Below are 14,885 nucleotides of genomic sequence, written 5' to 3' on the forward strand. Positions count from 1 at the left end.
TATATATATATATATATATATATATATATATATATATATATATATCTACCTGCCTGTTCGTGGAAATAACCCACAATTTCTATTAAAAATCGTCACCTGGTTCTAGTCCTTTTTTTGTAAAGCAGAGGTAATTTTACTGAACTTGTAATATTTTCTCAGTATCTCATTAGTATAAGTATAATGAGATCTTCAATTACTTAGGAGAAGAGAAAGTTATGATCTAATAGAAATTTATCAAACTTAAACATGCCAAAATTAAATTTTAAATAAATGTTCCTGTTAGTGAGCAACTCTATATACACCGTGGATGTAATTTTATGAAATTGACTGACATTTTCAGATATTCTGCTATTATTTTCAATGCATTATTTAGCTTCTATACTTTCAATAGTAAAAATAACTTCTACATATTTGTGAAGGATCTTGTTAATCGAATCCCTAATGTTTTGTTTCTGACCATGTGTCTTAGGCGATCAGCTGTATTTACGTGCCTCCCACAGCGGACCAAGCGAATACTGCATGACGCTATAGCGAATGATCGTTAAATACCGATATGGGCCACGTGATACCTTTGTCATTTTTAGAAATCCCGGCCGAACAGACAATAATATGCGCCGTTCTAATCTGTCAAGTTCTACTTGGGTTATTTTTATATTATATAAGTTATCTATATAGATTATCTATCGTTACTTGAATAAAGTAGAGAGTCATGTTTAAATATTGTTTTCGGGCAAAATATTGATAGATTTGAAATTAATCAACCTAATTAAATTTAACAGCCCATTTATATTTGTTATCAAAACCCATTATGATCAACAACAGATTTTTAATCTCTAGTATCGGCAAAATGTTTCTAATTAAATATATAAAAATAAATATTGACGATGCCTAATACACAGTAAATACTTTGACATAATTGTTTGTATTTTAATTATGTGGGTAGTACCCATGATGTATATCTAGGTTGAGTCATAATTGTTCATTTTAATCCCTATAATAAAAGCCACCTCAAATAAATTTGTACAATAAAATAATGTTTACATAGTTAAATGTTTATTAATCAAAAAGTGGGTACTTTAACTTAAATATAAAAGGCATTGTTCACATTAATAGATAATTAAGACAAGTAAAATTAAGCATAAGGTGAGTAGAATAGACAAAACTGCATTAATATTGTTAAAATACTGTTATAGATAATATGGAATCAAAAGCTACAAAATGATACAAAATAATTACAATGACAAAGGTAAAGACTAACAATAATACCCTAAATAATTTGCCATTGATGAAAATTTTTAGTTTTTACTCAAATAAATCAGTCTTAATTAAGTTTTTGCTATATTCTTATGTCTGGTGCACGATGTTCAATTGGTTGCTTTCAATATAAGAAACTAGGAGTATTGTAAACAATGGTATAAGTTACAATGAATTTAAAGGAAAAAAAGAGATATTTTCCTTTGAGATTATGTTTGATAAAGAAGATATTCCTTTAATAATTTGGGAAGGGGCAAAGATGCTACTGCATTTTTCTTGATATGAAGTAAAATAGCATCCCTGCAAGCTGCTTGAAGGGTAGGTACTGTAAAACAAGACCATAGATAATAGTTTAATCTGGCTGTGGTTATAACTTACCCTGATATAACTGGATGATCCTAACTTTTTTTGTTGTCCCATATACATCAACAACCACATGCAGTGGAGCATCTTTATATGGAATGCTTCTAACACAAGCTCCCATATCTTCACCATTAATAATGTAATGCATTTCTGCTTCTTTATCATCAGTTGGGATGTACATCACCCCAATTCTAGACCCTAATATTAAAGAAATACTTACTGAAGTATACAACAATATTTAACAGCTAACCTGTGTCTGTTGGCAATATATCTTGCATATGCCTGGGAGGTTTTAATAAACTTACAGGGATAGTCCCTCTGCATGTCTTAATAATATTACTCTCCTTTGTTACTTTCTTTCCACCACTTTTAATGTAGCGTTTACCATTATCACTTTCATATTCAAATACATTATTATGTGCCTTGCTAATTCCATATATCCAAGAAGTGCCTATATCAGCAAGATCTGTAAATTTATGTTTTATTAAACTTCCCTTAAAACATATTAGATGTTACCAGGGAGAGCATATTGTGGTATTGATCCTGTTCGATGTAACCTTAATGGATCTAATTGTGTTAGTCCAAGTCTCATGTGACCACTCCATCCAGTCTCATTCTGTTCTATTTCCACTAAAAATATTTCACCGGGCCACAGAGGCTTCTCACTAAATGTAACAGCATTGGCAAAAGATTTTTTCCGATATGCAACAGTATCATCATCAGACAACATTATGTTTTCTCCATGATATGGATGAAATCTTGTGATATGAGCATTCTTCTCACAATATAAAGGACAAGAGGAACTCTGTTGAGAAGCAGTCATCATGAATCAATTTAATGCTTCTCACAAAAATAAAAAAACTATACACACCACATTACTGTAACAAGTGGCATATTTGTATAGTACCTTCTATAAACTTAATACTTAATAAATATACTTTATGTTTATAAATATGTATTATTAAAACTAAAGAATATATATGTATAATAAAATAATGGTCATTTTTTAAAATTTGTTTTTATGTATATATATCTGAAACTCCCAAATGTCAATATTGTAAACATAACCTAACATAATAGGAAAACATATATTTTGTCTTAATTTATGCATAGTCACAAAATGTATTCTATAAGTTCTCTGTGCTTGTAGTTCACTTAATTTATGTTGTTGCAAATTTACTGTATTTAATCTTATATTTTGATATTGTAGTTATTAATATTATTAGATGTTAATAACAAAAGAAGAGTTCTCTGCATAATATATTCAAGAAGAAGAACATAACCAAAATATCATCTATTTTGGTTTTCCTTTTAAATTTAAATGTATTTAGTTTTTGTAGTTTTTTAAATGATCACATTGTATCAAATATGAATTTACCCAGATATGAATTCCATCGACATAACGAAAATAATTTGCTTTTATTCTTAAAAACTGCCAACGATCAGAAAAATGGATCAAACTGTGACATGCATGAATATGAAAAATTAAAACTTTTTTGCCCTTTAGTACTTATACGTTTTAATTTAGTTATACATTATATTAATTGCGTAGTTTTAGGATGGGGAACTAAAAGAAAAATTAAAAAGATACTATGAGAAAATTGAAGATGATATTGAAATTATAAGTGACGATGATTTAATAGCATGTAATGATGATAATTTGAAAAAGGAAATAAGTGAGTTGGTAGAAGATTTCACTGTCTTGAATAGAACAGAAACAGATGTACATAAGGTTGTTGATATTCTTAGTGGGTGTTTGACTATGCACGAAGAAATACCTAATACAGTTTTAAAAGATTTGCCAAATTTAGATAATAAAACATTAGAGGGAATTTTTAAATGTTTAGGTGACACAATTAGTTTGGATGAAGCTGAACTGTTTTGGAATTCAATAGATGGTTTACATGAATCAGTTATGTTTTGTTACATTAGAATAATTTTTCTAGCAAAGGTATTTGTTGATATTTTATTTTAAAAACTACTTTAAAACATGCTAGATTTTAGGCTACACAGGAATATAAAAACAGTGTGTCAGATATGTTTGTTAAATTATCTGAGGCATATTCATCATTTTTCTTAAAAGAGTTAACCAGGAAGTGTGTGGAAGAGGATGTAAATGAAGTTTTGCCAAAATACCTTGTAAATCTAAATAGTGATTTTAAAAAAGAACTTTTGAGGTTAGTGTATATGTTTAATTTAAGGTTTGATATTAATTGTTGGCAACTTTGAAACAGGAACATAATCGGTGCTTCTGACAAACTAGAAACCAAATCTATAGCTATGTTTGAGGTCTTGCTGGATTCTGGTGACAAAACTACTCTAACTCAATTATTGGAACTTATGTGCAACTCAGCAATGGAGTTTATTCAGGATAATTCCTATGGCAAGTTATTGTTTAACATTGTCAACACTTCAAAACAGTTTATACCTATGTGGGAAACATTGTTAAGAGATATACTCAATATGAATCAAAGTATCTGGAAAATAAAGGTGCAAAAAATTATTACTAGTCAATTAAATGATACTCTATGTTCCACATTTTCATAAATTAAACACATTCTATGAAAATAGCATTTTAATCATGTAAAATAAATTTTTTTATAAACAGTACACAGTACTAAGTAAAAATAAAATAATAAACAATACAAGATTTAAAAAATATTTTTATCCCCTCTTCATGTTTTCTGTTCTTTGGATCGTTGAGACTCCATCGAGAAACTTTGTACGAAATAGAACATTTGCATTATTAAACATTCCATCCTTCAGGGATACAACTATGAACTAAAAACAAATTTTAGTATCGAAAATACTCTATATTAGGGAATAGTTACCTGTGACTTTTTGAAATGGGACCTGAGCATGCTACCGATATTCTGAGTATGAGATAAATCTAAAGCAGCATCTACTTCATCAAGAATGTACAATGGAGCTGGTTTGAACAACAACATCGCTAAAATTAGCGATAAAGCCGCCAAAGATCTTTGTCCACCACTTAGCTCTGTTAGACTTTCCTTCCAGACATTTCCTAGAGATACTTTCACTTCTAAACCTTGCAGGATACTTTTACCATGTGTTGCTACAAGTTTGCCATTAGCTCCCGGTAACAGAGTAGAGAATATTGATCCAAAATCTTTGGATACTTGTTCGTGTGCCAGTTTGAGTGCATTTTCCTTTTTCCCATCTAATTGGGTTATAAGTTTCACGAGTCTTTCTCGGTCCACTTGTACAATTTTCTGCTTCTTAAGTATGTCATCAAACTGTAAAACAATAATAATGTGGAGGTATTGTCCGAATATAGTTTAAATTTTAGCCTAAAATCAATTAATGTATTATAGCTCACAATTCTTTTGAAGTGTATTATTATATATAAAAACAATTGGTTATTGGTTGTTCGGAGGGAAACCAATAATCCAGAAGCACGCGTTGACAACATTCTGGAATAAGAGACGTACAAAGGCAAGAATGCATAACAAAAAGTAGTAGGAGTATAAAATTAAGATTTTCCAAAAAGGTCCGAATAAATCACACTTATACTTTTTGTAATACTAACAATATAGACACATCTACATTAACAGAAGATCATAGTAACCCTAGACCATCATTGGCTTTACCTTTTTGCTCCTACCTACAGGTGGTATTTAACTATGTCTATAATGCAGGCATACATTAATCAAATATACTCATATTATAAGTTTGATTACAAAACAATAATTTGCAATAAAAACTCATCATATTTTTTTTTGATGACAAAAAACACTTATGGTTGAAAATAAAAAAACTGTTTAAAACAATTGAATTGATTCGACAGATGATGTAGCTTCTGTTACAAAACATAACCAGAAATATTGCCAAGTATTGACATTTTATTATCAATATACTTTTCAAATATATTTATAATTGTTCCAAGTTTCATTCGACGATAAACGTTGAAACAAGAGCTGCGAAGCAAGAGAAATGTGAAAAAATCCTAAATTACAACATAAAATAAATTCAAGACTATCAATAGCTGAATAAAAATAAGTATTTAAAGCAATCATTGGATGTAAAATGAAGAAAATTTATTAATTTCCAGAAATACCGCAAAATAATATAAACAAGATTGTATTACCTTCTTCTCCTCAACAACAAACATATTCTGAGCCTGTGCATTCACAGTCCTCCCCAACTTGTGAGTCTTCTCTTGCAATATCTTGATGCGCTTCTCCAGTTCATTACCCTCCTTGGGAGTAAGTGCCTCGCCTTTCTCTAAATAGTGTTCATTACTTCCGATTTTCTTTGCATACTCTTGCTCCTGTAAATTGTATTATAGAGTTATCGGAACAGGTTGAATTATATAAAAGTTACCCTGAACTTCGAGTTCTTGGAAGCGGCGGCTAGATCTTTCAGTTCATGCATCGATTTCTTGATTTCAAGTTCCAGTTCCGCGTTTTGGGCTAACAAACTCTCCTTTTTCTTGATTTTGGCCTGGATCTCTTTGTTCTTTTCAGCAATAGCGTCCTTTATCATTTTCACTTCCCTTTGTTTACCCGCTACCTCTGCCTGAGAATAGCAAAAATTAAGTACAAACGTCTTAGAATTCACTTTTGTTTAACACCTTTTTCTGCTTCAGGGTTTCCGCGATGCCGTTATATTCGACCTGCAACTTGGCAATATTTTCCTGCGCTACACGTATTTCCTCATTCGTAGTAGCTACGGATTTTCTCAACTCTTCAATGTCCTGGATCAACGTTTCATAGTCTTGCTCCCTCTGCGCCCACTCCTTCTTACTCTTATCCATTTGCGCCTTGGCTTTTATCATTTCGGCCTCGGCTTGCTTCAATCGCTTTTCTTGATAACCGCTGATATCCTGCATCTTGTTCTCTAGGTCTCGGACGCGAATTGTGCTTTGTTTCTCTATCTCTTTGCTCGACTGGACTTTGGCTTGCAATTGCGCTGTAATATGTTTGAGATCATATAGGTGAAAAGAATTAATAAATGATGGTGACTAACCAATTTGATTTTTTAAATCCTCCATCTCGGTCTGCTGTCTACCAAATGACGTGGTCTGTAAACGGTGGTTAATCAGTTTCTGTTGATGGCGAGAAATCTCCAGTTTGTATTTTAGAGAGTTGTAGTGCTCTTGAGTACCACTCATGTGCCTCATTTCCTGTGTGATTTTAATCATTTCCTGTTCCTTCTGTTTCAGAACATTCTGCGAAATATACACTTCATTTAGCACTTACTGTTGAAACCAAAAAACACTCCTACCTCAATCCTCATGATTTCTTGTAGCTGGTTAAGAATGGAATCACCTTTTTGTCTGGCTCCGCCACTCAAAGTACCTGCATATAGGGAAATAATGAGTTAAGGATAAGTGTGGTGAATGTACGCCAGACGCGAACTCACCAGAAGGATCTGTGGAATCTCCATCTAAGGTGACGCACCTTTTCCTGATACGATCATGGAAAGTTACCTTCTTGGCTATGTTGATGTCCTTACAGATAAAAACGTTTCCGAATACATAGTCCATGGCTGCCGACAAGGATCTATCGTAGCTGATCAGCGACAAAGCTGGTTGGCAATTTTCTGCACCAACCTGGAATAACTTGTTTTTAACAAGAGATCCTCACCCTGCAACATACTCTTACTTACCAGATCTTGCGCCAAACGAATAGTATTTTGGTCCATTCGACTAGATGATATTTTGTTTAACGGGATAAAGGTGGTTCTATTCTGGAGGTCGCCCTTTTGCAATAATTTTTTGCTAGTTTCGTCTGTATCAACGACTACGTTGTATAACTGTAAATTTTGATTTAAAAATAAATTTTTAATGAATCTTTCGATTCACGTTTCTCTTGATTTTAATTAAGGTTTTTAATCTGATGCCTATAGCCTATTTCTCAACAATAACAGGTCAATTGAAAAGTCCGAAAAAAGAAAATTTTTTTTATTCAACATAATCTCTTCAAGGGTGATACACTGATTATAGCGACCCTCCAACATTTCGATACCATTTTTGTAGTCCCTTGCTTGCTTTCCCAATAGTCGCTGGGGGTCAGACCTGGAGAATACGGTGGATGAGGAAGCAATTTGAAGCCCAATTCATGGATTGTTATCGTTTTCACTGACTTGTGACACGGTGCATTGTTTTCGTGAAGCAGCACTTTTTTTTCTTCAAATGCGGCCGTTTTTCGGCGATTTCGTCCTGCAAACGGTCCAATAACGCTATGTAATAGTCGCTGTTGATAGTCCTTTCTTTTTCAAGGTAGCGAATGAAAATTATTCCATGCGCATCCCAAAATACAGACGCCATAACCTTGCCAGCCGACTGTTAGGTTTTCCCACGCTTTGGAGCGGGTTCATCGTGTTCAGTCCACTTGGATGACTGTCGATTGGATTTCGGAGTGAAATGATGGAACTATGTTTCATCCATTGTCACATATCGACGAAAAAACTCAGGTTTATTACGCTTGATCATCTTCAATCACTGCTCCGAATCATCAAATCGTCATTGTTTTTGGTCAAAAGTGAGCTCGCGCGGCATCCACTTTTCACAGAGCTTTCTCAAACCCAAATATTCGTGAAATGATATGATGTACACGTTCAGTTGATATCTTTAGAGTATCCCCTATTTCATTCAATTTTAATTTACGGCCATTCAAAATCATTTTGTGGAGTTTTAAAAATGTTTTCGTCGGTAACAATCTCTTTTGGGCGTCCACCGTCTTCGCTGCTCATTTCACCACATCTAAACTTTGCATACCAATCCTTGATGGTTGATTTTCCTGGGGCAGTGTTCAAAAACTCGGCATCTAGCCAAGTTTTTGCTTTAACTGTATTTTTTCCCTTCAAAAAGCAATATTTTATCAACAAGCGAAATTCCTTTTTATCCATTTTTTTTTTCACAATAACAAAAGTTGCTTCACTCAATATGCTATAATTCACAAAAATTCACAAACTAATGATCCGACAGCAGTTAAATTTATACACGCATCTTTTGAGTGTTAGGGCTAACTCAAAAACATATGTAAAACTTGTATTGATGATCACCAATGTAAGTTGCACGATTCTGTAGCTTGCATCTACTCCATTCATCCCATATCAACATACATCTATTCTTATTGAAAAACCCTATAGAAATCAATTGTAAAATAATCAGGATTGTAATGAAATAATATTAAATACCCTTTGTTCTGCTGAATTTAATATGGTAACGGATTTTTGTGTTTTAAAAATACATGGATTGTGATTTGTATACACTGCAAATAATTTTTTTATCATTCAACATAATATCACTGGACTCCAATGGACTCGCACGAAATTTAGAGATACAACAGTTATTAGCAGTCAAATGGAGCAAGGCATTTTTTGAATCAAAACTTTTTTTGCGATGTGGTGTTTGTTTTCGTGATGGACAACGTCTGTCCTATTGATCAATGCTGGCCATCTTTTAAATTTTCCTGCTTTAGTTGATGACAGCAAAGAATCGAATTAATAATAAGTTTGGCCAGGTTCCAGCAGCTATTGACAATTTCCATTTAACAAACAATTCCTTTCCCATCAAAGACTTAGGATTTCCCTTAGTGTCAACGGGCTTTGCAACCATTTTCAAAGTTTATCCAAGTTGTCTATTTTTGTTTTTGGGATTGGCAGGATTATCTTATGCTTCTTGAAAATTCTGTTCTTCTATATGTTTTTCATAATGGTTTTTTCTTGTTTTTGTTGGAGTGGTATTTGTAATTTTGTGATGTTTTTTTTTTGAAAAATCAGTCTGAATTAAAATTCTCAATTTCTTCAGCTCCTCCTATGTGTTCTGTGAAATCTACGATCAACTGTTCAAGTAATGGTTAGCATAAGCTGATTTAATGTATACAATATTTAAGGCTACCGTCTTGATATCATTCTATTACAAAGAGTTTGTTGTCCTTCGTATATTTAATATTTGCAGGTATGTTTTGTAGTTTTTCCAGTCTCAGTTTAAGTGGAAAATCGTGAATAGCTTTATGAAATAAACAAAATCTACAAGACAATATAGATGATTGCATAGATCTACTTTTTTCTAACCATATTTCAATTCATGTCAACAAATGAACAACAAACAAATGAAAGATAGAGGAGGCATCAAAATTTCTTTTGAGAACCTAACGCGGATAAAAACCCTAGAATATATAATTTATATTTTACCTTTCCTCCTGCTGCCGTTTCTAAAGCGGTTGCGTACATATTATCCTTGCAGGTGATCAATTTACAAACTACACCTTTTACCCTGGAACGGTCGAAGTTCGGCTCCGGATCGCGGTACCTACACGACGTGTGTGGTCTTTTAGCTTCGAAGTTTTCGACGGAGTCCCGCAAATTTCTCAGCTCGTTATTTAAAATCCTGCTACGATCCTGTAGCTCTGACATTCGATCCTCTGAGTAATTAATTTTGCTGATAGCAGCCTGAAATTAATTCTGTAAAGCTTGAGGTATTACATTTCGTTATACAACTTACTTCCAGGCTGTTTATTTCCTTTTCGGTCTTCTCCAAATCAAATGTATCCTTTTCATAGTCCGCGGACTTGGCAGTAGATTGCTTCTTCATTTCTTTCAACTTATTTTCACAAAAAATCAATTCCATAGATGCCTGTTTGATTTCTGTACTAGCCCTGGAAATGCACAACATATTTACAAAGTTACAAACCAACAAATTAATAATTCAATATTACTTGGATGCTTCCTCTTTGGCATGTATGAGTTGTTCAAAAAGTGTTTCACTTTCACCTTGATCATTCATCTCCATACCAGTACATAATGCCTCATATTTCTTCTGTGCTAAAGCAAAAGCTTCACTATCCCTCTGATCATTCCCTTTTAATGTTTCAAATAGAGACTGTACTTTGTTAAGTTCATTTTGTTGGTCGTTTAATGCTTTCTCATCACCAAGCACTCTCTTTTCCAGTTGAATCTTTTTTTTCTCTTCTTCTGACATATTCTCTTTTACAGATTTTGCAGAGGAATTTATAACGGCTTCCTCTTTTTCTGCTGATTTCAATTTTAACTCAGCTTCTTGTAGTTCCTGACTTGCTTCCTATTTTAACAGAACTGTTTTTATCCTGATAAAAATATATCGTAGAGTACTTACATCTTGGTTATTACTAGTAATACTCTCAATTTCTCCCTCCAAACTTTGTATTACTTCCTTGTTTTGTTCAATTTTCTCCCCCTTTAGTTTAATCTTGCATTGGCCATCTTGCAATGCTTTTTCAGCTTTCTGAAGACTTCTCTTGGCTTCAAAATATTGCCAGACTCGATACAAACCCATCAAATGTTCCAGTTCTCTTTCAGTCCTCTGAAATTCCAGAAAATGTTCCCTTTCTGCCTTCAATTTGTCCAGCTTAGGCTGAAGTTCTTCTCTTATAACCTATAAATGTTTTGAATGTAAAAAAACAGGTGGTTTTTGGAAGATATAACATACCGATTGAAATTCTAACAGTTTTGCATCTTTCTTTTCAATTAATTTTTGAGTGGCTTGCTTTTTTACTTCATACATTCTTGTGCCAGCCGCTTCTTCTACCATGGATAGAATCTAAAAATGACTAGTAACATTAAAAACTCCAAAAAAAGCCATGGAATAAATACAAACCTCTGGTGGTTTCATATTTAATACTTTGGTAATTCGACCTTGCATAATTAAAAAATGAGGATTGTTTACATTTAATTGTATGGAACAAAATAGATCTTGAATCTTTTTACTAGCAACATTTGTGCCATTGATCATATATTTGTTTTTACCGCCAAGAGCAATTTGTCTAGTTATGACAATTTCGTCAGTATTTTCATAACCAGGAGGGCATTGTGACGGATTCCTGTTATCAAATGTGATGGACACGGTAGCCTTATTAACGCCAGCTTGACCACTTTTAAAAATGAGATCTTGTAAACTATTGGCTCTAACCTAAAAATAATTTATTAACGAACAACGTATTTGATTTCGAGTCATTAAAGTTGAATTACATGTGTGAGATTAGAAATGCCAAGTACAAAACAGATAGAATCTAAGATATTTGACTTGCCGCTGCCGTTAAGTCCAGTTATCGCATTAAACATCGGATCGAATCCAGAAACCTCAGTTCTCTGGCCGTAAGATTTGAATCCATCGAGTACTATTGACTTGATATACATTTTCACTATTTGTTTTTAATTATATCTTACTCACAACATAAAAATAACAATAGAATAATAACGACTTTTTAAATTTTTAAAATACTTTTTATTAGTTGACATCTGTCATTTCCTTAAATTATAGACTTTAGGCAACTTTTTAAACAATCTGCTTTACATGTAATATTAATATATGCTTTACATACTAATATTTAATAATGTTATAAAAATGTCTCTACTATTTATATCTTTCCAAACATTATTATTCAAAGATAATGTTATCAAATAATTAAGGCATTTTTTATTTTTAGAACTCATTCTTTTTACTTTGTCGAAATGTTAATTTGTGAACAATTTTAACAGAATTTTGTGCAGTTATTCAAATATCTAAAACTATTAATTATCAATACAGTGGACTCATAAATGTATGCTAAACTGTATAGAATATTTTATAGCATTTATATGTTCAATTATTGGCAATAAATATCTACCTGGTCATTTTAATTGGCATTTTATATAGAACAATGATATACTCTTATTGACATAGTTTCATATGAGAGGTTTTCTTTTCTCTGTGCCGTAAAATTATTTCAAAACATTGAGGATTAATACTTGGATGAGTTAATATATTACTTTCTATATTAAATTGGTCAATTTTTTCTATCGTTTCGTGATAATTAACTTTTAAAAAAGCATTAGAAATGTATGTCGTTTTTTCTCTTTGTTATTACATATCAGCAATATAGGAGCCTCGCTTTAAAATAATGGAGTTTCTCGTTGAAATAGAAAAATACGCAGAGTAAAAAATTAAATATATTTTAAATAAATAAAATAAAAATTGAATAAATTTGTATAAGATTTTCGTAGTTTTATGAACACTGGTCCCAATTCGGTTTGAGAATGACGGTTTGCGTATCTTTGTACAATCGTTCTTTCGGATTTTTTACGAGCGAATGCATGTAGATGTTGGCGGTAAGTGTATAATTGAGCAAATAAAGTTATTATGTACTCTCAAAAGCATACAGTTTGTTTACTAAGTTTGTTTAATATAGAATATTAATATTTGTATAATTGGAAGAATCAATTTTAGTTTGTTAATAATTGCTATCTTACCTGTTGTTTATGGTATTATTTTTTCATCTATAGGTAATAACACACCGCTGAAAACTTCTAGACCCAACCAAAAAAACAATAACTTAGGCAAAATTCAACTTTATTCATCCATAATAGATCGAGATCTGAGTAATATGTGATATGACGCGTCAAGCGCTCTTCTAGTGTTGTCTTTGTTTTCAAAATAGGCCTCAACTTCGGCAACCATTGCTTTATCTGTCTTTAACCCCCTTCACTTGAAGCAATCTTTTGAAGGTATAACAATCAGTAGTCACAGAGTACTCATATGTTTTGTTATGCCGCGTTGGCACAACCTTTTAACATATCAGGTGGAGATTAGGTTTAGGAAGGTTTGGAGGTAGTCACAAGAGTCTAATTCTGGAAAATCCATGCGTACAAGGGTTCTACTATTGCTAGTTGTTGAAAATTATACGTATATTTGAAGAATATAATATAAATATAATAAAATGTAATATGAAGAATATTTTATAAACATCTTTTGTAAGAACAAACATACATTTACGATCATGTCACAGCAGGAATCGAACCTACGACTGTCGCAACAGAAAGAGGACCGTCCTGTTGCCTTTAGCCCTGCGCTCTCTCACTTTTTGATACACTCTTATGAATCCCTGATCCATTACGCTCAAATGTAGAACTAGTGATATTTTTACCAAAATAGGATGTTACACCCATACACCCAACGTTAAAAATCTTCGAGCAAGCCAAACTTTACATTTGGTGTAAAGTAAATGTAAATGATTACATTACGTAATCATTTACATTTGGGAGTTAAGTTGGGAGTTACCAAGTGATTTGTTATGCAAAAGACCTTTTTTAAAAACATGGCACTTTGAGCTTGAGTATCATCTTATTTTTATATAAATTTTCAGGAAAGTTATAGACCAAATTGGAATAAGTTTATATCTTCTAATATCTTCTATTAAAATCATATTAGAATTCTTGTTTCTTTTGACAAACAATAGTTACATTATAACTAACATCACCTACTCCAGCGTGTAAAAATGTAAAATTAGTACTAAACTCGGACCGGATTTTTCCATCTCATTTTATCCTGGTTAAAAAGAGACAGAATACTGTTTGATGCATCCGAACATTTAAACGAATCCGTCAAAATAAGTAAAATTTAATTTGTGTTGAACTGGCCGACACTGTTGTCAAATGTTTACAAAATTCTTTAAAATATTAGTAATTATAATTAGATGTGACTAACCGGGAAAAGCATACATTGATCTTCACCAATTCCACTTCCATGAAATGATAGCAGGAATACAGGAAATGGAAATATTAGAAAAGGTGCAAGAATATGGTGAAGACTACTGTATGCTAACCCCGAAAAATGTTGTAGACGAAAATTAGTTAAAGTAAATGCAGCAACATTGCGACCTGCTGGCGTCATACATTTTTGGTTGTTTTATTGAATAGACTATAGGTTAAACAAATTTTTATTTTGGGCTTAATATCTACGTCATTGTTTTGTTTGCACTGATTTTTATTAATAACTTCATTGGTTGGTAACTAGATAAAATTGTTAAAGAGAGTAACTTTAATGTTCCGACTAAGCCATCATTATCTACGAGCTGGAGAATCTCAACATAGATGGGCTAATGGAGCCTCCGTTCATGTTTTTGAGCATATTCTTGATAACATTATCCACAGTTTCTACCTTGAGGACCTTATGCAGATTGTCTTTACGAATATACTATGCAGTATCAACAATCCTTGCAGTATCTGATAATTGTGTCTTCGGCAAATATTCCAAGCACTGTTTCTTTTGCTGTTGGGATATTAGCTATGTAGAACAGATACAGGAGTGGTTCCAAGATATAACTCTGTGGAACTCTAGCCGAAATACGTTTAAGTGTTGAGAATACCCGTTCATGCGAAACTCTCAATTTTCTTTCGAAAAGGTATATTTTCTTCAAATGCTGTTTCAATAATCGCTGTTATCCTGTGCACTTGGTCGATTGCCAAGTTTGAGTTGAGTGTTTTCAAAATCTCAACTGGATATC

General features: G+C 32.5%; 3 protein-coding genes and 1 long non-coding RNA gene across 4 annotated transcripts; 2 read left to right on the plus strand and 2 right to left on the minus strand.

The window, feature by feature from the left end:
* Positions 1–971: 971 nt before the first annotated feature.
* LOC143200981 (uncharacterized) lies at positions 972–2,629 on the plus strand. The gene is made up of 3 exons (XR_013006862.1): positions 972–1,143; positions 1,194–1,246; positions 1,300–2,629. It is a non-coding gene; the product is annotated as an uncharacterized LOC143200981 (long non-coding RNA).
* On the minus strand, positions 1,035–2,443 carry LOC143200978 (neuralized-like protein 2). The gene is made up of 4 exons (XM_076411796.1): positions 2,134–2,443; positions 1,868–2,083; positions 1,633–1,815; positions 1,035–1,579 (listed from the first exon to the last, which is right to left on the minus strand). Exons 1-4 carry the CDS (start codon positions 2,441–2,443, stop codon positions 1,464–1,466), a joined length of 825 nt encoding a protein of 274 aa, XP_076267911.1. The 3' UTR covers positions 1,035–1,463.
* A 252-nt stretch (positions 2,630–2,881) lies between the features above and the next one.
* LOC143200977 (uncharacterized) lies at positions 2,882–4,260 on the plus strand. Its single transcript, XM_076411795.1, has 4 exons — positions 2,882–3,123; positions 3,176–3,568; positions 3,622–3,794; positions 3,852–4,260. Exons 1-4 carry the CDS (start codon positions 2,986–2,988, stop codon positions 4,162–4,164), a joined length of 1,017 nt encoding a protein of 338 aa, XP_076267910.1. The 5' UTR covers positions 2,882–2,985; the 3' UTR covers positions 4,165–4,260.
* On the minus strand, positions 4,175–11,875 carry SMC2 (Structural maintenance of chromosomes 2). Its single transcript, XM_076411790.1, has 16 exons — positions 11,593–11,875; positions 11,222–11,533; positions 11,054–11,164; positions 10,721–10,999; positions 10,305–10,666; positions 10,091–10,244; positions 9,781–10,038; positions 7,249–7,395; positions 7,003–7,192; positions 6,865–6,938; positions 6,607–6,808; positions 6,212–6,549; positions 5,962–6,156; positions 5,726–5,908; positions 4,449–4,874; positions 4,175–4,398 (listed from the first exon to the last, which is right to left on the minus strand). The coding sequence occupies exons 1-16, from the start codon at positions 11,758–11,760 to the stop codon at positions 4,282–4,284; spliced, it is 3,516 nt and encodes a 1,171-aa protein (XP_076267905.1). The 5' UTR covers positions 11,761–11,875; the 3' UTR covers positions 4,175–4,281.
* Positions 11,876–14,885: the final 3,010 nt, after the last annotated feature.

Source organism: Rhynchophorus ferrugineus, unplaced genomic scaffold (genome assembly GCF_030347505.1).
Source record: "Rhynchophorus ferrugineus isolate W39M unplaced genomic scaffold, kcgeb_rfMv2 rfM8, whole genome shotgun sequence".
Lineage (NCBI taxonomy): Eukaryota > Metazoa > Arthropoda > Insecta > Coleoptera > Curculionidae > Rhynchophorus > Rhynchophorus ferrugineus.

What these genes read in the sequence shown, in the direction of transcription:
- LOC143200978 (XM_076411796.1), bottom strand. Translation starts at nt 2,443, where the DNA reads ATGATGACTGCTTCTCAACAGAGTTCCTCTTGTCCTTTATATTGTGAG. An exon ending in ACCACAATATGCTCTCCCTG is followed by an intron (nt 2,084 to 2,133) that starts GTAACATCTAAT and finishes ATAAATTTACAG; the next exon opens with ATCTTGCTGATATAGGCACT. An exon ending in TATATTGCCAACAGACACAG is followed by an intron (nt 1,816 to 1,867) that starts GTTAGCTGTTAA and finishes CTTTAATATTAG; the next exon opens with GGTCTAGAATTGGGGTGATG.
- LOC143200977 (XM_076411795.1), top strand. Translation starts at nt 2,986, where the DNA reads ATGAATTTACCCAGATATGAATTCCATCGACATAACGAAAATAATTTG. An exon ending in GAATAATTTTTCTAGCAAAG is followed by an intron (nt 3,569 to 3,621) that starts GTATTTGTTGAT and finishes GCTAGATTTTAG; the next exon opens with GCTACACAGGAATATAAAAA. An exon ending in TTTAAAAAAGAACTTTTGAG is followed by an intron (nt 3,795 to 3,851) that starts GTTAGTGTATAT and finishes ACTTTGAAACAG; the next exon opens with GAACATAATCGGTGCTTCTG.
- SMC2 (XM_076411790.1), bottom strand. Translation starts at nt 11,760, where the DNA reads ATGTATATCAAGTCAATAGTACTCGATGGATTCAAATCTTACGGCCAG. An exon ending in GCCAAAGAGGAAGCATCCAA is followed by an intron (nt 10,245 to 10,304) that starts GTAATATTGAAT and finishes GTGCATTTCCAG; the next exon opens with GGCTAGTACAGAAATCAAAC. An exon ending in CCCATTTCAAAAAGTCACAG is followed by an intron (nt 4,399 to 4,448) that starts GTAACTATTCCC and finishes ATTTGTTTTTAG; the next exon opens with TTCATAGTTGTATCCCTGAA.